This window comes from Sceloporus undulatus, chromosome 3 (genome assembly GCF_019175285.1).
Source record: "Sceloporus undulatus isolate JIND9_A2432 ecotype Alabama chromosome 3, SceUnd_v1.1, whole genome shotgun sequence".
NCBI lineage: Eukaryota > Metazoa > Chordata > Lepidosauria > Squamata > Phrynosomatidae > Sceloporus > Sceloporus undulatus.
The window spans coordinates 212,381,275-212,403,551 of NC_056524.1; the positions used below are offsets into that span (position 1 = coordinate 212,381,275).

General features: G+C 39.2%; 1 protein-coding gene across 1 annotated transcript in view; it reads right to left on the reverse strand.

Annotated features, from left to right (window-relative positions):
- Positions 1 to 4,959: 4,959 nt before the first annotated feature.
- LOC121925936 (armadillo-like helical domain-containing protein 3) overlaps positions 4,960 to 22,277 on the reverse strand; it is a gene marked incomplete at its 5' end in the record, with an annotated part of 82,019 nt that continues 64,701 nt past the window's right edge. Inside the window, 2 exons of the mRNA XM_042458501.1 lie at positions 4,960 to 7,006; positions 10,519 to 10,635. Of these exons, the coding sequence (XP_042314435.1) occupies positions 6,914 to 7,006; positions 10,519 to 10,635 (210 nt within the window). The remainder of the gene's footprint in view (positions 7,007 to 10,518; positions 10,636 to 22,277) is intronic.

A 22,277-nucleotide genomic window follows, 5' to 3' on the forward strand; every position in this document is an offset into this window, starting at 1 on the left:
AACTGGAGCCTGCAGGGTGGGATGAGGCTCCCCTTTCTTGCATGATTTCCTGTTTCATTGCCACTACCACATTTTAACCAACTCACCCAAGTGGCCAGAACACTTTTTTCCCCTGGGATTTTGCAGGCTTTCTGGGACAAATGGCAATCCTACATCTACCTTCTAAAACTTTCTCCATTGGCTCAGTCACTCATTATGGGGATGTATCTAAGCAACCACTCCAGGTGGTCTGAGGACCTTCCAGATGTGTTTGCAAGCACATAAAAGACCCCTCTTCCTCTTCCGTTAACATGGTGAGTTCAAAGTCTGCTGAGCTGCACCTCTACTTGAAACTTTCCTATAGTTAGTCAAGGCTTAGACATTACCTGCAAATGTGTGAATGTACCTTTAAATGTAATTAGTAAAAGAAAATAGCTATGAAACTTGCATACTGCTTGTTTACCTTACTTTGCAAAAACAAATCTCAGAGAAACCCAAGAGATTCAGTGCTTCCACTTGTGAACTCTGCTAAAGGAGTCTGAGTCTAAATTGAACTAGTCTCCATCTTTCCCAGAAAAGGAGGTAACACCCCAGGAATGTACATCGGATCCAACAAGAAAAATGAGTACCATTCAAACCACATTCCTGAAAAGGTGTGTTAGACTTGAAAAGAACAGTACAGAAAATGATCCAGATCCCTCCACCCAGCAAACACTACCATATTTGGAATTTTGAAGTTTTGTTTTTTATAAAGGTAAGAGGATATGATATATTGTAATGCACAGTATATAGAAAATGAATAGGAGTACATTTTTCTCCCACTGTTATAATATGAAAGCCCACAGACATCCAATGAAGCTGAAAGATAGGACATTCTTGACATATGGTAGTATTTCTTGCAGAGTTAGAACTCAGAAATTTGCTGCAAAATGTAAGGATAGCCACCAATCTGGACATTGATGGCACAGAAAGCTATTGCTGACTCCTAGTTATGATGGCCATATATTAACTCTTCTATCAGAGGTGGTATGCTTCTCAATACCAGTTGCTAGGAAACACAGCCAAGTGACTGCTATCACATTTATGTCTTGCTTATGGGCTCCCAACAGACATCTGATATCTGAATGCCATTGCTTGGTGGCTTCTGTAGAAACAGAATGGTAGACTAAATGGGCTTTTCATCTGCTCCAGTTTATGTTCTAAAAGTCAAATAACGTACCTGGGGAGGGGAATGTGGTAGTGAGCATTCACCATGTCTGGAGCATCTCTGTCCACTGTAGATGGGAGTGGGGCTGTGAACTAAAGCTTTGTGCACTGTTACAGCCAGGAAAAGGTATAAAAAGAGTCCAGTAAAATAACATATAGTTTTAGTTTTCCATCCAATTGCTCCAATTGCTCTCCTAGCAAGGTAAGGTGCTCTACCAGGGTACTTCTGCCATCATCTCCTCCTTCCCTATCAGATAGTTCAGGTAGGAAAGGTGGTAGTGAGCATTTCTGAGCTTTCTGTAATTGCCCCTATCAAATGTTTTCCAAAAGATCAAGGATTTGTTAACATTTGCTTGAACCCACACAAAGTCCAAAGGCCTTCCAGGTTGTGTGCACATCTCCATATGAATTGTTATGTTATAGCTGATGTTTTGGGACCAAGGGGGCTTCTCCATTTACAATTATTCTTATGATCATTGAAAAGATACCTCTAATTTCTCCTTTTGCCTGTTTACATTCTGCCAGGTGAATAAAGACACTATAGAAGTCTACCCTCATTATTATTATTATTATTATTATTATTATTAACCTTTATTTATAAAGCACTATAAATTTACCCTTGACTACTAAAAAAATATTGTGTAGACCTGAAGGTTATGAAGTTTCAAATTTCCAATTTTATTCCATCATTTTTACTGAGGACATGTGCTGAGCATACGCCTACTAAGCAAAACTAGAACCTTCCAGGAAAGTTCTGAGTTTTTAAAAAAGGCCATTGTTGGACTGAAAAGGCCTCAGCAGCAGAATTTAGAATAGGCAGAAGACATAATTTCTGTTTCATTGGTACTGGTGGTATGCTGGGATGTGTGTGCTTTTAGGTTGTTGTTGTTTTTTTTTTTTTTTTTTGCTTTGTTACTTTTCATTTTTACATTCACAATATCACCCTTTGAAGTTATATAAGCTTTCCAAGAGGTTGATGGTGAGAATTAAAATTTTAGAGTTTAAAAACACCCATCTTATTAAATATTGACAGGTCCTAGGCTTTAGAGCTGCCTCTAGTCTGAAGAGGAAGAGGAAAGGGGATCAAACTAAGTGAAAATGTGGTTGAAAGAGACTATATTGCAAGCACCACATGGATGGCTGCAAAATGTATTTACTACTTTCATGATATTTAAGTTAATATGGGTGCTTTAAAATTTTCTGCTTTGTGCTACATGAGTGAATTTTAAGTGCCTTAAATCCTCCTGAAGCAAAGTTGCTTTGATCCCTGAATATTCTGATACAAGTATGGTGGAAACATCTGTAGTATGAGCTAATCTGTAAAACATTTGTGTTGCACATTGGTTGGATAATATTCAGGATCTTTGGGTTCTACAGTTCAGGGGAATTCTGGGGGGGAAAAGACTCCTTCCTACCACAGAAAGAAAATCTGCTCCAATGCAGCCATGTTTTCAAAAAGAAATAAAAATCAAAGTGTAACAACTGTAAATCCCACCCCCATCCCAAACCACTCTCCCACTGACAGGATCGGGTCACTGTATGTTAAAATATTTTGTCTCCTGGCATCTACCATTCTGGCAACTACAGAGTCTCAGAGCCAGCTAAACTGATGTTGAAAGCAACTATAAATTAACCAGTACAAAATTCATAATATTCTGAACCATAAATCTCATCTTAGTCCCTCTCATTAACACTAAACATATTCTGCCTCTACAGTCTGAGCCAGTATCAGGTGGAAGGAGTGTATAAAGATAGAAATGGAATGAGCAGAGATGAAAAGCTATAGCTGTCTCAAGCAGGGCTAAGCTCTCCTCTCAGAACAGAGGAGATCCTATTATGCTACCAGACATAGTGATGCTAGATTTGTTAAGCATAAATCTAATTCCTAGCAATGAGATATTTCCCTTTTTTTGAGCAGCAACATCATTTTTGCTTCCATCACACACTCCTTTTGGAGTAAAGTACTGCCTGAAGGAAACCTGTGGTTCCAGTTCAGACAGGAAAAATTGAATGCCAGTGAAAAAGGTCATAAAATCCAACATTTTATTTATGGTTAATAGCAGCCTTGGGACTCATGCCATTCCTTAGCACCACAGCAGATAAAGGCATGAGTGTCGCTCAGAAAAATTGATGTACCATAACAAAAAAGGAGACAGTTGATCTAAAGCTACCCTGTATTACCTCACATGTGCATACAGTAAAGGTAGCATTTTTCTCTAACCTACCCTTTGTCACCAGCAGGCATCATCACGGGATATATAAGCAGAGAATAAATGCATAATTAATTGTTCACAGAATTCCAGTTGAAAAATTACACTGCTAACTCAAGATGCTTTCAAGTGCACCAGATAAACCCAAAAGGATAGATTGTCATAAAAGTATGAATCACTATTAGCTAGGAAATCTATTTTAATGCAAAGGTTGCTTCAAATGGAAGTTGAGGATAAACAACTGAATATAAATTTGAAGTAAGAAAGAGAAAAGGCCAGTTTTAAAGAACTCAGGCAAACTCTATGAAAACCCAGCTCCCAGTCCCCCAAATGAGATTGGTATGGAGAATGAGTTTAGGGAGCATTCCCCTGGTAAAGTCAGAAGAGGGTGACTCTGTCTTCCAGCAAGAGAAACAATAAACCCAATTAAAAAAAAAAAAAAAGGACTGGAAGAGAATGGAAATAAGAGCCTGCACAGTTTGACACTGAAAATGTCTGCAAAGGCTTCAAAAAAATTGCAAGAATTTATCTTATGAACCCCCACTTCATTTATCTTAAGAACCTTTCAAAAGTAACCATTTCACAAATTCCATCTTACAGGCCAAGGTGATGATTCTTTATCAGCCCAAAGGCTGCATTCCTTCCTCTTGATTAACTTTCTGAGGATTCCAAGCCATCAGTAGGTGGGGTCAAAACAAAAGTGGGTGAAGAAACTCATTTCCCATTTTTCCTTTTGCCATTTGTTCATTTATACATCCATCCATCCTAATTAATTCACATTCATTCATTTACTCACATAAAAACATACACCTATGCGCAAGCCTCTAACTGCATTTTGCACTAGAGAAATGCCTCTAATTATCTTAAGTGAGACAAATTTCAGGTGCCGGAGACCTGGTCCAGATTATAAATGGAGGTGGGCATAAGAGGAGCTTGAAATGCCCCTTCCCACCATGGTCCCAATCTAGTTTGTGGGTCTCCATGACAAGGAAGAAAAAAATTCTTACTGCAGCAAATGGTTTTTCCCCTTAATGCAAACTGCAACAGCTAGAGTACCAGCTCAGAGTGGGACCATGGTGCAGAAGGGCTTTAAAATATAAAACCCAATCCCTATCTGGACTGGGAGCCCATGTGCCTACAATCTGTATTATTTTTTTTTTGGAGGGGAGGAGGAATAAAATTTTGCCCCAAGGGAAACTTTTTCCTAATGCAAACTTGTTTGTTTATAGCATTTAAAACTGGTCTTAGAGCCAAAAAGGCTCCTAGAATTAAACAGTTCCCTTATGTCTTTTTCCAGATTGGGCTGGAGCTGGGGTGGGAAAAGAGTTAAATCCTCCATGCTGTGGTTCCAGTCTAGACCAAGTTCCCCAGAACCTGCAACAGGCTGCTTTTCTGTGCTGTTCTGTGGAGAAAGAAAAGAACAGCATCTGAGAACAGGCCAAGAAGGAGAAGAGAAGCCTCTGCAGGCAAGACATTATCCATCTCTGCTACACACATCAATTAGTTGGCAAGTGTCAAGCAATGGACTACATGTTTATACAGAATACAGTAGCTACCACAGAAATGTTAAGAGTAATAATAATTTATTACGCCTCCAAAGAGAACACAAAATGGTACACTGCACACAAAAGAGTGATCAGAGGCACACCCCTTCTCACTTCTTGAGTGATCTGTACAAGAGTTCTATATACATCCGCTTACAGGTGTTGTTTCAGCAGCAGGGTGTTCACTATGTTCCTTCTAGTAAACAGAAGTCTTTCCAAAAACTCTTGGTACTAAAATTCATTGCTGTGCATCGCTGATACTCACTGATGCATTGGGAAAGGGCACAGAGTGGGGGCTTCTCTCATCCATTCCAAAAGAACACAGAAATTACATAAGGTCTCTCTGAAACAAAATCTGTCTGAATATTAATCTATTAAAGTAGTATAAGGAAAGATCCCAGTAAGATGCATGTACACTTGCTTGCGTGACACCTGTTTGTATCCAATGGAGGTGATTCAGCAACATGGATGAGAATACACATGGTATTACTTTTCCCACATCCCAAATGGGTACAGCACCAAATTCTACTAAAATTCTTAACTGAAGGTTAAAAGTATGTTGGAGGAGTGAGATCTCTTTTCCGAGTAGAATTCCAGAGGTCTAACCAGCTTTGTTTCCCAAACAGAGCACTGTATTTCTTTTATGTGAATAAAGGAAAGTAATTTAGTGTCTTTACCATTTTTGATTTTAAGAAGCTAGGAAAATAAAAAAGTTGCACCATGACAGAAGTATGACGGGACAACACAAGAAATGTGTCTTATAATCAGAAGTTGCACTACTTGGTGAACAGAAGTACTGAACTGAGTACAACAGATGTAGAGTACTAGATTCCTCTCCCCCAAGTTCTCCTTTTCTTCAAAAGCTGTGACAACAGCTAAACCCAGCTACCTACCTAATGAAACACTCCATTGAAATACAAAGAAAGTACGGTGTTACACTGTTCCTGCATCAGCTCAGTGTGGAATTTGGTTTGGGCAGTGTGAAAGAGAAGATACTGACAATATGAACAGGAGTAGCTGATCCCTTTATCAGTATTGGGGTAGGAATCCATGCATATCAAGCCAGTGGAAAGATATTAAGGAATCTAATGAAGAAGATCTACCAGCCTTCTGGGAACAAGATGAAATGGCTCGTGTTTGTACATCAGATGTATGCGCAGTAGAAACAGCATAGGACATAATTTGCTCCTTATTGCTCCTTTGAAAATAAATCACTGATATATAATAATCAGCTCATTCCTGGAGTCTTAAAATAGGGCAGTAGTAACAGCAGGAATGAGTTGAGAGAGGTAGCCTCTTAGTTAAGCAATTCCAGAGACCAAGTATTTTAGACTGGGCACTGGGAAAATCCTCCAGAAGCAGCTCTGGCAAGCACCATTCAGAACAGGAGGCACTAACTCAGAGGAAAGGGCAGTACCCTCAGATGTTAATTTCAACACCAACTGGAGAAGGAGCTAATAATACACAAGGACAGCTAATTCAAAGCACCCAAGCCAAGCTGATGACTAGGGCGTTACAGCACATGTGTACATATGGCAGGAGTTCATTTAGTCTGCCCATATCATTAAGGGCTTGTTTCTTGCACTACTTGCTCTTCCCAGGCCACTGTCCAACAATAGACAGCTTCAAGAGAACTGGAAGGATGAGCCTTTTGAGCAACATTCTTCTGTTCTAATTTTGCTCATATGGGGAGCAAACTCTTACCCTTGCACAAGAGCTACCACAAAGAAAAGTGGGGAAGATCAATAACTATGGATCCCTCTTCCCTACTTCCACTCTCCAGAGTAGACCATATTGTCGGTTCTCTAATCCCAAAGATATGGGACAAGTACAAATCTCCCCTTCGTTTTCCCTGGAAAACACACATACACACGCTAGGGCTAGGCCTTGCCACAACCAGGAGCTACAGTCAATGCTGGGGAAGGGGGTGCAATAACACCAGGACCAGTCAGGAAGCAGGCAAGTGATCCTACTTCAGGAAATAGTTGAAAATTCTTTAAGCAAAGCCTCCTGGCTGAGGGTGTTGAAAGCCAAATTCCTCCGTACATTGATGCTGATGGACCGAACCTGTGGGAAAGAGAGAACAGTCACTACAGGTAACAGACACAGGCTGATATACGTAGAATCATAGGCCTGCTACAGACTGCCAAAATAAAGCTGCTTTGGGTCTCTTTGGAGGTATGCTATTTAAATGATGCATGGATCCTAAGAGTCTGGAGGTCGTGCCAAAGCCACACTCCATTCCTAAGGACTGGAGTGCAGCTTTGGTGCAGCTTCCGGATTCTTAGGATGCATGCATCATTTAAACAGCCATACTCAAAAGAGACCCGAAGCAGCTTTATTTTGGTAGTCTGTAACAGGCCATAGAATCACAAAGTTGGAAGAGACCACAAGGTCCATTCAGTCCTACTCCCTGCCATGCAGGAAGACACCATCAAAGCAATCCTGACAGATGGTTATCCAGCCTCTGCTTAAAAACCTCCAAAGAGTGAGACTCTACCACACTCCAGGGAGCATATTCCACCACCAAACAGCTCTTACAGTCAGGATGTTCTTCCTAATGTTGAGGTGGAATCTGTTTTCCTATAGCTTGAATCCAAATCATATTTGTCCATTCACCCACTATAGAATGCCATTCCATTCCTGGACTAGGATAGTAACAAAGATATGAATCTGTAACCCCACTCATTAGTTAACTTGCAGCATCCTATGGGATTTCAGCTCCCATCTAAAGACAGGCAGACAATGATTTTGGTATTCACCAAAGACGAATAGATTTTTCAAGAGAATGAAGAATTCTGAACCAGAGTATGCCCACTTGAAAAGATCAATTTTCCCTCAATGAGTCTGTGCCATTTTTATCAGCTCAGTTTTGCTCTGAAGGTTGTATACCTAGGAGCTATCCATAGTCCTACCAACTCTGTTATATTTCCAGTTCTCTACCCTGACTTGCTACTACTGTTGAACCATTACTTGTTTTAATCAGTATTTGCCATCCTGAATTTACCTTTACATTAATCCACCCAGTTCCAAAAGGCTTTGTCTTGTCCCAAAAGCTTTGGTCAACCCGTAATGTCCAAAGTTTCACTTATTTGAAGTAGAATAAGGATGAGAATTTCACTATATGAAGTAGATTTAGGGAAGAAAATTGTTTGCATTCAGCTACTGTCTTATCCCTTTGGAAAGCACTTGGGTAAATTGCAACAGTGCAAGAGATGCCCATGTAACTTCCTCTGATTTAACTGAGCACCCTCTATTACACAGCATTGTGCTTTGGTATGGTGTGGGGAAGGGATATGACTTTCCTGAATCTAGAAGAAAAATATTCTAATGGTGTAATGGAGTTTTTTCAACAAAGCACTAAACGCCATTGGGCCTGAAGAAGAAGGCCCTCCCTCCTTGCCAACTGTCATCTTCTGGCCTGGAGGGAGTGAAAGGACAGACTCAATGCCATCGGGCCTGGCCTCGATTAAGAAGAGCCCTCCCTCCAGTCTATCTGCCTTGGTCCAGGCCTCAGAGGGAGAGAAGAACTGCTGGACCTGATCACCTTCCCCACCACCATTCCCTTCTCCTTTTGTGTCGTGTCTTTTTAGATTGTAAGCCTGAGGGCAGGGAACCATCTAATTAAAATAATAATTGTAAGCTGCTCTAAGAGCCTTTAGGGCTGAAGGGCGGTATATATACTGTAAATAAATAAATAAATAAATAATAGATCAACTTGATTCTTGCCCCTACTTTGATAGTGAACTCGGGGGACACACTATACATTCACTGTAGCTCTCAATAGGGGATTGGTTTGGTGTAGCTTCATTAAGTATCTAGAGAAGGAAGGATTAAACTGGTTGCATTTTTTAAATCACTGGATGAAGAATAATGAGTAATGTTTCTCTAGCTCTACTCAACTGGGAAAGGATCTATTTGGTCACATCTCATAAAAATGAGGCAAGGAAGACTGTTGGCAAAGATGCTAACTATACTCAATGATGCTGAATCTAAATTACCAGTGCTAAGGAGGATGAATTCCAGAAAGGAAGCTTAATGTTGGCAAATTAGAAAACAAATCTTTACTTTAATCAAGAGAAATAGTAAACAAGGGAGCATAGAAGGAATGACATGAAAAGATGAGGTAAAGCACAAAAAAGGAGGCAGCTGATGCACAAAATGGAACCATGGGTATGGTAACAGGGAAAGAGAATATTTCATCTGCACAGGAGAAGAAAACCTTGACTATTTCTGCACTACTGTGCACATGCCTCTGCATTCAGCTTTCTCCCTCTTTAAACACAAATTTTTTAAAAAAGAAAGTTTTCACACTACCCATGTCCCATTGCTCAAACATTAGCAGTACAGAATGCCAGATACCTGGCAAAGACAGAAGAGAAGAGAGTTATAGTTGCAGGCTGGTAAAGAGAAAAATTGAAGAATGCTGTTTGGTTGTGATTGAGACATGTGCAGTTTATAGAACTTCAAATCCTGCAAAGTCTGTCTTCTGTGAAAGTATTCTGATTCCTGTTCTGTCAATGGAACTGTTGGAAACTTGTGCTCCACAAACATCCAGGAAGCATAAGTATCCAAGTATCGCCTGATATATTTATCGATTCAGATACGATTTTATATAATGCCAGTATGAGCAGATGTGATCTGTGATGACCCACATAGCACCAGACATAGGCTGTATGTAGCTGCAGCCATGTAGAATGGCAAGATGAGGCAGCTTGCAAGAAAGAGCACTGCAATCCCACTCCCATCCTGTATTTCTGATAGGAAACCAAGAACCAAGAGATAAGTTCTTCCCAATCAAACAAGACCAAAAAACTCATTTAACTTTCATGTGTTTCTCAACACATGCCCCCTCACCAGTCCTCTTAGTTTTGGGAATCCAGATATTTTCTAAGCCTCACAGTTTGAGTCTTCATACTTTTTGGCTTTCCATGGACCTTTCTTTTCAAGACAGGTATTTATTGCCTCAACCAACTCTCAGTTTCCACTGTAACCTTTCAATTTCCTGTTAGCTCTGTATCCTGGAATCTGAATGGATTATCTTACGTGTGTATGCTACTTTTTATTTTTCTTACTAAACATATGTATAAACATGCCTGAGGTCTCCATAGTAAGTACTGGTATAGCTGGTGCTGGATCCTGCATATTACATTATCCTTTCCTGTATAGCCAAGTTGAGTATTTCCCAAAATTAATTCAGAAAGATTGCAACTCCCAGTGGAGGCTCTACTGTCCCACATATTTAGCATAACAGAAGTGTAATTATCATGAGGTTTATTTGATTCTCATCATGGACATGTAAGAAATACTCCCAAACATGTAATTCTACCATCTCTAGGAAAACTGCAAAGAGTTAAAGAAACCCCAGATAAAAGTAGATGAAACCTTTCTGTTCCTAATTATGTTGGTCTGGTGCCAGTTGGAAAAGACTCAGTGAAAAGTACGCTAATGCATGTGTTTCTACATTCCCAGCCATGTATTATGTGGATAAAAGGCCAGTTCAGGTTGTGCTTTGGTGGCACTGAAAGCCAGACTGTGGTCCTAGACTTTGAGGTGCCTATGTGAGAGTTAAAACTCACCAGTTCTTTAAAGAAAGCAGCTTCCTTGTGTTGCTCAGAGTAGCGTTCATATTGGTCCAGCCCATCCTGCAACTTTAGGGTGAGCGTATCATAGTTGGAACGCACCACTTCCAAAACCTACATCACAAACATACAATGAAAAGAAGCATCAACATGTTGAACATAATGCAATTTGAAACATACAGGCATTAGGGTTCCCATTACTTCACTGGGAAGCCCAGGCCTATTTCTCCAAAGCTACTAGGGAAATCTGATCTTCCTGAAATAACCTGGGGAATAAAATAATAATCTTATTATGACATAGGTGTGAGTGGGGAGGGGGGAGAAAGAGAGAGACAGAAAGACAGATACACACACACAGAGAGAGAGAGAGAGAGAGAGAGAGGGAGAAGGAGAAGGAGAGGGAGAGGGGCTGTCCACATGTACAGACTGTGTTTAGTAAAACTAGAAATCATCAGACCTATTATTCAACATATCACAGTCCATTTCCTCAATAAAAAGAGAAAGCATTAGGAGAGAAGAGTCTCTGAGAATTGAACTTTTCTAACCCCCAAGTTCACAAATGTGAGCTATGGAGTTCAGAAAATTGAATGGGTCTGTAACTTCCTGTTATCTTATACAAAATATCTATGTTATCGTGTCCTGAGAAGCTATACTCAAATATTTGCATCATCATGTTATATATTTTTCTCCTTCTCCAGAACTGCAGAGATATTCAGTCTCTTAAAGCAGGGGTAGATGATTGTGACCTTACAACTGTTGTAGAACTGCAGCTCTCAGCATTCCTCCTCACTGGCTATGCTGGCTTGGACAGCTAGGAGGAGAAACCTAACATCTTCTGGAGAGCTACACAAATCCCAGCCCTTCCTAAAGTGTGGGCTTTTAGTGCCTTAATATGCAACATGCCTTAGTGAACAATAGTACTAAGCTATCTTGAAATTATGTGTATTCTTGTCTTCCCTGAGAGGAGAACTTAAAGAAAACCAAGATCTCCCATATTTATCCAGAGGTAACCTCCAGGCTCTATAAACCATTCATTGAATGCCATTCCGCACTCCAGAAGCTTACTTTGAGCATTAAATATGCTCATCTGTTCTTATAGAAGACTCACAAGCTCTCATTGCCTAACACAAACCACAACATTTAAAAACATATGAGTTGAATCTCCAGAAAGTCCACATCTGTGTTCTTCAGGAAATTTCTGTGGTCTGAAAAACAGGAAAATTTCCCACAATTTAGACAACTCCCTGTTTTCTCCAGTGCCATTCTGATTAATCATTATCAAACAGCAGATATTCATGTGTCAACTATGAAGCCCAAGTAGTACACACACACACACACACACACACACACACACACAGAGAGAGAGAGAGAGAGAGAGAGAGAGAGAGATCTAGCCTTCCTTTTTCTTGCCAGAAACCTCAAGAGGAAGTTTGCCAAGCATAGATTTTAGAACATGCTGCCTAGCACCTAACAGATGCTCTCCACAGGTGCAATCCATGCACCACAACACAGAACAGGGAGGTACACAGAATGAATAAATGTTGATATGCTACAAGGTCATTTCTAAATAGTTTGTCAGCTATCCTGCTGCTGCTAGAGCATGCAGCCTCCTCTGCAAACAGACTTCTTCTTTAATTTTGTTTGTCAGGTTTACTGGCAGTGAGGAAAAAAAATCCCTCAGCAATAACAGCTATCCGCAAATTCAATTGGCCATTTTCTCACACATGTGCTGAAGCTGTGATGGGAATAATAAGTGTAGAAGTATAGAGACCTCTGCTATAGAGATCAGACCTTGGAGGAGGAATAATTCACTCCGGAATGCAACTAGCCACTAGGGACTGAACATAATAGAATAATACACCTCTCCACTAGACAGTAAAATATAGAGCTACACCACAGCCTCCACGAATCAGAACTCTGTCCTCTTGCCAGCAGGAAAGATTCAAATCGCCTGCAATTAACCACAAATAGGAAGCCACTTTGTGCTCGAAAAAGAAGGTTCCGAGTTGAATTATCACCTGAATGTCTTCTTTAAAGCTGTTACGTACAGTGTTCTTACAACCACCTTAAAAAATTGAAAATGTTCATGTGGTCTGGTTTTTGAAAGCATGAAGGAGACAGAAATGATGTAAGAATTTACACATATACTACATCTCAAATTTCATATCTTATTATATATGCCAGAGTTACATTTTAGTTATCCCCCTATTTACATAATTGTCTGTTGCTGAGGACTCATCCAAAGTCCCTGACACCATCTATGGGCAAGTGTACTCGCTCCTGTGAGGCACAGGCCCTGCGCCAACCTGTCCCTGCTGCAAAGGGAGCTCTATTCCTTCGCCGCTTTGACAGCAGAAAGAATGCCATCTCCACCAGCTACAGGGTGAGGTGGGTGGTGAGACTGTGAGCAACATAACACCTTACTCAGAAATAAAGAGAGAACGCTTAATGATCTGTTAGATCAGTGCAGCTTTAACAATAGTTTGCCTCTCATCTCACTATCTGAAAATCCAAAAAAGAAAAAGCCTCAATTTGTGAGCACAGATGGCAGACAAAAAAAGAGCTGTTGGAGTTCTGGCAACAGAGAGTGCCAGCAGGTAGGTGAAAGGTTTAGGCCAAGAACATAGCAGGGATCAAAAGATCTGGGTTCCTCACTCTTACCCTTAGTTAAAGACCATTATTTATAACCCTTTCACCTTCCACTCATTAGAAGACTGGCATTTGCTGTTGTTCTGATGAACCTCCCTTTTATCTACAACTGATAAATGCCATTCAGAAGTTCTGGAGCTTTAAGCTGAAGAGGCCATTTACAGCAGGAATAGAGCTAGGTTCTTTGCTAAATTCCACTTTGTTCTTCATACAGACACAGATTCCTTTGCTCCAGATACCTTTGCAGGTACATTTTTCAAATTCATCAGCTACCCTGCTCTCTTGTTTTCCATAATTCAGGTCTCCAATATATGGGTGGCGATGAGGTGAACCTCAGCCTTTTTTGCCAGAAAATCCTTCATCCCTGAGCAAGTTGCCACTTCTCCCAAAAAGCTTTACACAGTACTGATTTCTCTGAGCGTGACTGTGTAGAAATATGCTGTAGAAATACTCATGACAATCTCCAGCATTGCAGGCTGGCTAAGTTGGCATCACATTACAGTTGCTATGGAACAAATGAAAGCTGCCAATCAAAGAGGTTTGTTACAGTTGAACTAGTTTTGTTCAATGGGAAGACAGAAAATGTACTCTCTAAGTAACCCAACAGTCCCAATATTCTCTGCACAAGTGTCCTAACTGTCACTCATTGAACCAACTGAAATTTTTGTCCTGTGTACCAAAATACAAGTTTCATTAAGCAAGCTGTGGACATTTAGGCTCTTCCACTTTTATGCTAAAGGCAGTTTTCCACTTACAAGGTCATATGTGACTATGTGAAGTTCCTATCACACTCAGCTGTAATTTACTGTTCAATTCTCAGTGTTCTTGAGATTATAGTTAGAGAAGTTGAAGATTAACCAATCTAAGGCAGGTACCAGCATTGTGCTAGTCCAGATGCTCAGTGAGTGTTCTTGAATTTCATCACAACCATCTAAGTCTCTTTTGAATCTGAGAAGCATATCAAGGATTTTGACACTTTCGCATTTTTAAAAAAATAACGTCTCAAATCATCTGGCCTGTGGAATAAGATGTACAAGAAAATGTGTCTTTTTAGGAAAAGAAACAATGTATGGCTTCATATTTTATACTGTTAGAAGTAATATTTCCTGATAAATTAGGTATTCTTTAGAAGAGTGTGGGGTTTTAAAAAAGTATTTCATTAGGGTAAACTGCAATCAAATTGTGTTTCAGTTTATATTTTACATGTCAGGACACCCTTCTATACAAAATGGCACAGAGTTCAACTGTGTCCTTTGTGATGATCATCAAAGATACTCTGGAGGAGGAAGAGAGATTGTGAGAAGTGTTTTGTAGTCCAAATGTTTCCAGGTTGTTGTCACATGTCGTGTGTGTGTGTGTGTGTGTGTGTGTGTGTGTGTAAAATGCAATTTCCCCTTACAATTATTGAAAACAAGCGGAATACCCAGAATCACAAGTGACAAAAAACCCTTAGTCTGCTCACCCAGAAACCTCACACTATTGTTCTCTGTCTTTCTACTCTCTTTCTTCTCCCCGTTCCAACAACTAACTAACTAACTAACTAACCTCTTACCATCTTTCCTTCTGGTCTTTCTACATCATCTTTTTCTACCCTCTACTTTGTTCTGCCTTTCCCCAAGTTTACTCTCTGCCTTGCCTTTACTAAACAACAGGATTCTCCCCCTTTCTCTTTCACTATTTCGAATGAAAGGGATCTTGGAGAGGGAAGCTTCATGTGGAGTTCTTTAGATGCCTTCTGGACAATTTATTAGTCCAGGATTGACATCAATTTCTCTGATGGTTAGGAAAGGAGCTGTCCATTCTGTGGCACTGTCTTGGCATTGTTAGGGAGGTCTGCACCTAGTGACTGAAGATGACATTGAAGGCTACATATTTGTAAGTAAAATGGATCAATTTTAAAAAATGAAATAGTCCTGTAGTGCACACTGCTATAGTATCCTTAATATCCATGCCAGGTCTGAGGAAGCAAGTCTTCACAATCTTGAGAGCTCTGGTAGAGACACAGGAACAGAAGCACACATATTTTCTTTTATTATTGCACTTTATGATAGCAATCTCAACACAGACTGTTATTATAACAAGTAATTTGTAGTCATTTACAAGGAAATCAAGAATTTGCAAAGAAAGATATTTTGCTATCTTTCACCATGATATTGCTAAACTACTCTTTACTCTCTGAACTGTCTTACAGACTTAGTAGTGGGAGGTGCGGGGAGAGAATACCCCACAGGAAGGAAATAATTGTAGCTCTAGGGATTATGGAACTGCAAATACAGAAAATAGAAACATGTTAGATTTTAGAAGCTGCCTTGGGAACAAGGCATGTTGTGCAATTAGTTTGTCCCAATTTTGGTTTCCCCCATATCTTCTAATTTGAACACACAGAAGGTCACACAAACCTACAGTTACCTTCCAGGATTTCTAAAGGCCCTTGGTTTCCCCCTCATCATATCTCCTGTGAGGTTATCATTGAAAGATCTAGGAAAGAGACAGGCCAAAGCAGCAATTATTTTAGTTTCTTCTCAAAGAGCAACATACACTAACCCCTGTAACAGCAAGGTTCATAGCACAGGCTGGCTACCAAGGACTTCAAATTAGTACTCAAGCAAGTATTGGTTCTCTCTAAGCCCCAAGCATCCCAGAACAGATCTCCAACAGGAGGACAGGACCAAAGAACAGACAGCTCCTTCAGCTTTTCTCTTGAATAGTGTGAAATATTTGTGGTAAAGAAAAATCCTCTGAATAGAAAGGAGAAGTTTGAAAAAGTTTGCTCAAAAAAAATAAATAAAAAAAAATAAAAAAAAGGCTTCCAATTGATGTTGAAATGTAAAAAGCCAATTGCTTAACTTCAAGAATGTGGTCAGACAGAAAATATAGACTGTGGTCAGTCTAAGGAGAGAGTGGCTGTACCAATTTAATTTATTTTACTTGTTCCTTCAAGCTAATAAAGCACAGCATGTCACAAAATGCACAAGTAGCTCCACACTTAACATGCCAAAAGGATGTCTCTAGAAGCATTTTACTGCTAACAGAATGTCTTCATGTATTTGAAAGACTTATCACTTTTAACTTGAGAGCAATGACTGCATCTTTACATAAAGCAACAGATAATTGACAGATTTTACAAGAGTATGTTCTAATTAATATTGAAAAGGGTAAAAATGTATTGTATTCTGTAGGCAGCATCTTAAGAATTTGCTGATGCTGCTGGAATCTCTGCTGGAATGAATTCCTTGCATCAGCAAAGACAAATCAAAATAATTAGTTTTAAATAAAAACAAAACCATCAGCACATTTTGGTAACTGTTTGTAGACTTCTGTATTGAATGGGATCAGGCCACCTATGATATTCATTTTAGTAAATCCACCTGTTCATCTTATTTGCAGAAAAATCCAAATTTCTCACACAGGATAAAATATAGTCGTATTTGTGTATTTCAAAATTCATGTTGCTTACTGCAGTAACACTGAGCTTCTCACTCAACATCTGGAGAAGGTCTGACAGAAAGGGGGAAAAGTAAAGTTTGAAGAGATTTTGTACAAATCTTAAAGTACACTTACAAATCTTTGAGAAGAATAGGGAATTATGCATATTCCATAAACTTTACTCCTGATCATCAGTAGCTCTGATCAAATCAAACCTGGTGATCTTGACATCACATCACAAATAAACAAGCTTCATGTAAATCTAATTTTCCCCTCCGCAAAAACACCCAGGAAGATCCAGCAAATGTATCCAACTTCAACCTTGTATTTTGTAAGATTTATTAACCCCCAAATCCTTATTACTTTTATTAAGATAAAGCTAACTAAACATTTCAATTTGAAGTGACTTCTGATTGTGATTTGCCCAGACATAAGGTGATAGAAATTTTGCTTTTTCTTGGGGTCTAGAGAAGCAGGCACTCACATTTTCCAGGTATTTTTACTCCAATTCCTAGGGAGACTGCATCGACCTGAGGGTCAGGATGCCACAAAAAGGGAATTGGATCTGCATTGTGCTCTGTGGACTGCAGTTCACTTCTGGTCTTGTTGTTGTTATGTGCCTTCAAGTCATTTCTGATTTTTGGCAACCGTAAGGTGAATTTGCTGATGGGGGTTTCTTAGCAGATTGTGTTCAGAGCAAGTTTGCCATAGTGTTCCTCTGAGTCTGAGAGCATGTGACTTGCCCAAGGTCACCCAGTGGGTTTCCATGGCCAAGCGGGGACTCGAACCCTAGTCTCTGGAGTCATAGTCCAATGATGAAACCATTACAACCATGCTGGCTCTCACCCCTGGACATTCAAATTAGGTTCTAGCAGGTTGCAGATGGCGCTGCCAAGACTCCATTCAGCAAGAGGAAAAAAAGAAATGTTTGACTGCTGCATCCCTCCAGCCTTTAACAATATAAAATCTAGTTCTTATTCATAACTGTCACCTTCCTGAGTGAAACATACAGGCTGTTTTGTAAATGAAGAACAAAGAGAAACTATTCAGTCTTTATAGTAACAAAGCTGGAGATAATTTTAGATGCTGTACTAGGCTAAAAAACAAACAAACCAACAGAAGCCAGTTTTATCTAGGCACAAATATGAATAGTTCTGCACACCTGAGGCTACTGCACCAAATGTAATTGTTCCCAGAAATGTCAGATCTGGCCATGATGACATATTCCTTAGTTACATCTCATTTGCAGTACTGTAATGCATTATACCGTACTTGGGGTTCCTCTGAAAAATGTCCAGAGTCCACCTGTTTCATGACTGTTGAATTCGGGATGTCCACCTGGCTACTGGACTGTTTCCAGGTACAATTCAAAGTACTGTTTGTGGGTTATAAAACCTTGAATAGCTTGGAATCAAATTACCTGAAGTGACATCTTCACCCATATAAACCTATCCACATTTTACCTTTTTCCTCCCTGTATCTGTTTTTTAAAATTTTATTTCATGTTAAAACACAAGTATACAAATGACTAAGTCTACATAACGTTACTTGACATACAATTTTACAAATCTAAATAACATACATGACATACATAACATAAATAATATACATACATTTACAACAAACATAAAAAGATACCATAGAATTTTCATAATATTCTTTTATGAATCTTCCTAAATCAGATAAGTTAACCTTGTCTTAGTCAAGTTTCTAGATTTCCTTTATATCTCTTCTATTTCTAAATTGTAAATCTCGTATTTTTCTGATCTTCTTATCTCAGATTATTTCAGAGTTATTCAGAATTTTTCCCGGGTCTAGTCCCATTTTAATACTAAAGAAAAAGAAAAAAGAGGGTGGAGGAATTTGTTTCTATTTCTAAAAAATTAGAAAATTAAAAATTCTACTTCTTCTCCAAAGTAAAAGTATAGATTTTTTTCATTCCCCTTAGTCAAAGTCTCAACCTTTTTTCTTACTATAAAGTTTAAGACTGATCCAGTCTTCTTCTGTAGATTTTCTAGTTGTGTCATTCATAACAGAAGTTAAAATATCCAAATCCATTGCTTTTCTCAATTTTACAAACCAATCTTCTTCTGAAGGTATTTGTTCCTTTTTCCAGTATCTGGCATACAATATCCTTGCAAAGGTAACCATATGCAATATAATTCGTGCAATTTTATTATCCGATTTTATCTTGCTTATCATGTTTAACAAAAATACTAAAGGATCTAGTGGAATTTCAATCTGTAATATCTCTTCCATCAATTCTTGTATTTTCTTCCAGTATCTTTCAGCCTTCGGACATTTCCACCATTGGTGAAAAAATGATCCTTCTGGTTGATAGCATTTCCAACATTTTATATCACCTGTATTATATATGGCATACAACTTAAAAGGAGTCATGTACCAATCGGTACATCATTTTGAAAAAAAATTATTTGTATTCCTGACACAGAGTAAATTTCTTAGTAATCTTCCAGGTTTTCCCCACATTTCCAATTCGATGGGTTCACCTATATCCTGTGCCCATTTGACCATCACGTGTTTTACAGTCTCATTTTCCAAGTTCCTAGTTTTTAAGATTTTGTAATATTTCGATATATGAATTTTTCCTTTATCTGTGAATAATTTATCCAATTCATTTTTTTCCTTTGGTAAATCCTATTAATTTTCTGTCTTTTTTGAATTGTTCTAATATTTGGTTATATGTAAACCACTGAATTTTAAGTCCTTCTTTTTTCAATTGTTCTAAGGCTTTAATAATCTAGTTTTTGTGTTAATTATGAGGTCTTTGTATTTTATCCAATGTTCATTCTTAACTTTTGATCAGTATAAGAAAGCCTCCTGTGGTGAGACCCACATGGGTATTTCTTTATAAAATTGTTTCTTAATTTTTAGCTAGCTTTTTAAGAGTGATCTTCTGATAAAGTGATGTTGGAAATGCTTGTTATTTCTTAGTTTATCGTACCATAAAAATGCATAGAAACCAAATCTCATATTACTGCTTTCTAAAATAAGTGATCTTGTACTTTCCAAATTCATCCAGTCTTCTATTCATTGTAATTCTGCCTGTATCTGCGCATTTAATTTTTTTTCCTGCCTAAGTGCAGTACCTTGCATTTCCTCCTAACAAAATTTATTTTGTTCTGGTCCAGCTATGTACTGTACATCTGTTAAGGTCATTTTTAATTATGAATCTGTACCTCTTGGGTATTAGCAACCCTTCCTAATTTGATGACATCTGTAAATTTGATAAGCACGCCCCCATTGCATCATCCAAGTCATTGATAAAAATGTTGAATTGCACCGGGCTAAGGACAGAACCCTGTGGCACCCCACTGGTCACTTCTTTCCAGGATGAAGAGGAGCTGTTGTTGACTACCTTGGGTTTGGTCAGTCAATCAACAACAAATCCACCTGATAGCTGCATTGTCTAGCCCATAATTTACTAGCTTGTTTGCAAGGATATCACGGGGGACTTTGTCAAAGGCCTTTCTAAAATCAAGAAACACTACATCCTCAGTATTCCCCCCATCTACCATCTTGTAACTTAATTTAAAAAGAGAGAGAGATACTTTTAGTATGATGTGACTTGTTTATGAGAAACCCATGTTGACTTTTATTGATGTCAAGCTGAATGAGCAGTAATTATTTGGGTTCTCTCTTTTTCCTTTTTGAAGATGAGGACAACATTTGCCCTCCTCTACTCCACTGTTCTTCAGGAATTTCCAAAGATTATTGCCAAAGGTTCTGAGATTACTTCTGCTAGTTCTTTTATTACCCTTGAAAATAGATCATCTGGTCCTGAAGACTTGGACTCATTTAGAGTAGCCAGGTATTCCTGTATTACCTCTTTACCTATTCTGTGCTGAATCTCCCCTACTACATCATCTGTTCCATTTCCACCATGTTGAGCATGTTGACTTTCTCCCTACATATGCTGGCTATTTGTTTGAATTCCACTTTGGTGATTTCTGTCCTTTTCCATTTCATGTACATGACTCTTTTAAATCTTAGCTCAATTGAAAGTTCTTTAGATATCCATCCTGGTTTCTTCAGACACCTCTAAATCTATCCTCCTCATTGGCACTGTTTGAAACTGTGGCTTCAGTGTTTTACTTTTAAAAAACGCTCATCTACCATTAATTCCCTTCTCTTTTAGAATTCCTGTCTGCAGCATCACATCAAGTATTTCCCTAAGTTTACTGAAATTAGTTTTCTTAAAGTCTGGAATGTGTGTCTGACTACAATTGGCTTCTCTTTTCCACTGTATAACAAACAGTGGGAGTGCATGGGTCATTCCCACCTAAGGATTCTGTCACTTCAACCCTATTAACCAGGTTATCACTGTTGAATAGGATCAGATCTAAAATAGCCGATTCCTTTGTTGCTTCTTCCACCTTCTGGACAATGAAAATATTCTACAAGGCATGTGAGGAATTTGTTGGACCTTAAATTTCTGGCAGAGTTTGACTTCCAACAAATATCAGGATAGTTAAAATCCCCTGTTAGTACTGCATCTTTCCTTTCTCAGTGTATGGTCATCTCTTCCAGGAAGGCATCATCCAAGTAATCAGTCTGGCTTGAAGATCTGTGGTAGACTCCCACAATTACATTCCTGTTGTTTCTATCACCCTTAACTTTTACGCAGATGCTCTCAACTTGGATTCCAAGATTTATGTCATGGATCTTTTCACAGGTGTAAATATCCCTGACATATAAGGTTATTCCTCCTTCCTTCCTGTTTGGTCTATTTCTTTGAAATAGGTTATAACTTTCTACTACTACATTCCAATCATGATATTCATCCCACCAGATTTCAATGATGCCTATTATATTTGCTTTGCTGTGTTAAGAGTTCATCTTGTTTATTTCCAGATCCAGGTATGTTCCTTCAGACACCCAGTTGTACCAAACAAAAAGGTTTATGCCAGATTGGTTCAGACAAATAATGAACACCTTAAGTGTGATAAGGCAATCCTCCTGCTCCTGGGGCTCCTGGCAGGGGTGGCTGAAGAGGATATAAAAGGAAGGCAACTTCTAAGAGCAGTGTCATGTACCCCACATCCATTTGAGGACCTCATCCCTTGAGGGCCTTCAGCTGCTCTAATTTGGCCTTCTTCTCCCCAGCCTTCATCTTTTCCCCTCCTCCTCTCTGGGCCAGCTCTCTACCCTCTTCATCCCTGCTCCAATTGTGCAATCTCCAGTTTCAATCCTCCTCCTGGTCACTGCCTCATCCATGCCCTCTCCTTCTCTTATGTTCCTTTCTCTGGCCACATGTCCCTGTCTTCTTCACTCTCCATTCATTCTCCATTCATCTTCATTCCCCTATCTCTTCTTCTCCCATCATGTTTTTCTTTCTGTCCTTTTTCCTTTCATTTTGTCTCCTCTTGGCTTGTCCTACTCTTCAAACCTCCTGACACCTGCCCCCCAGACCCTGCCTCCCATTGACATTTCCTCCAGCACGTTTGTGTCTGTTTTTGCCACACCTGTGACCCACTGCCTTAGAAGTTGCCCTTGTCTCATGGGTCAGTTAGGGGTTAGTGCTCTGACACAGGCAAGCATCCTGGCATTCCCTCCTGGGCACCAGAGCATAGTTTTATTTTATGTTGTATCTTATCTGTAGTTAGCCATCTTGGGCACCATTGTGTGGAAAGGTGGAGTATACATTTGAAGCAGTAGCA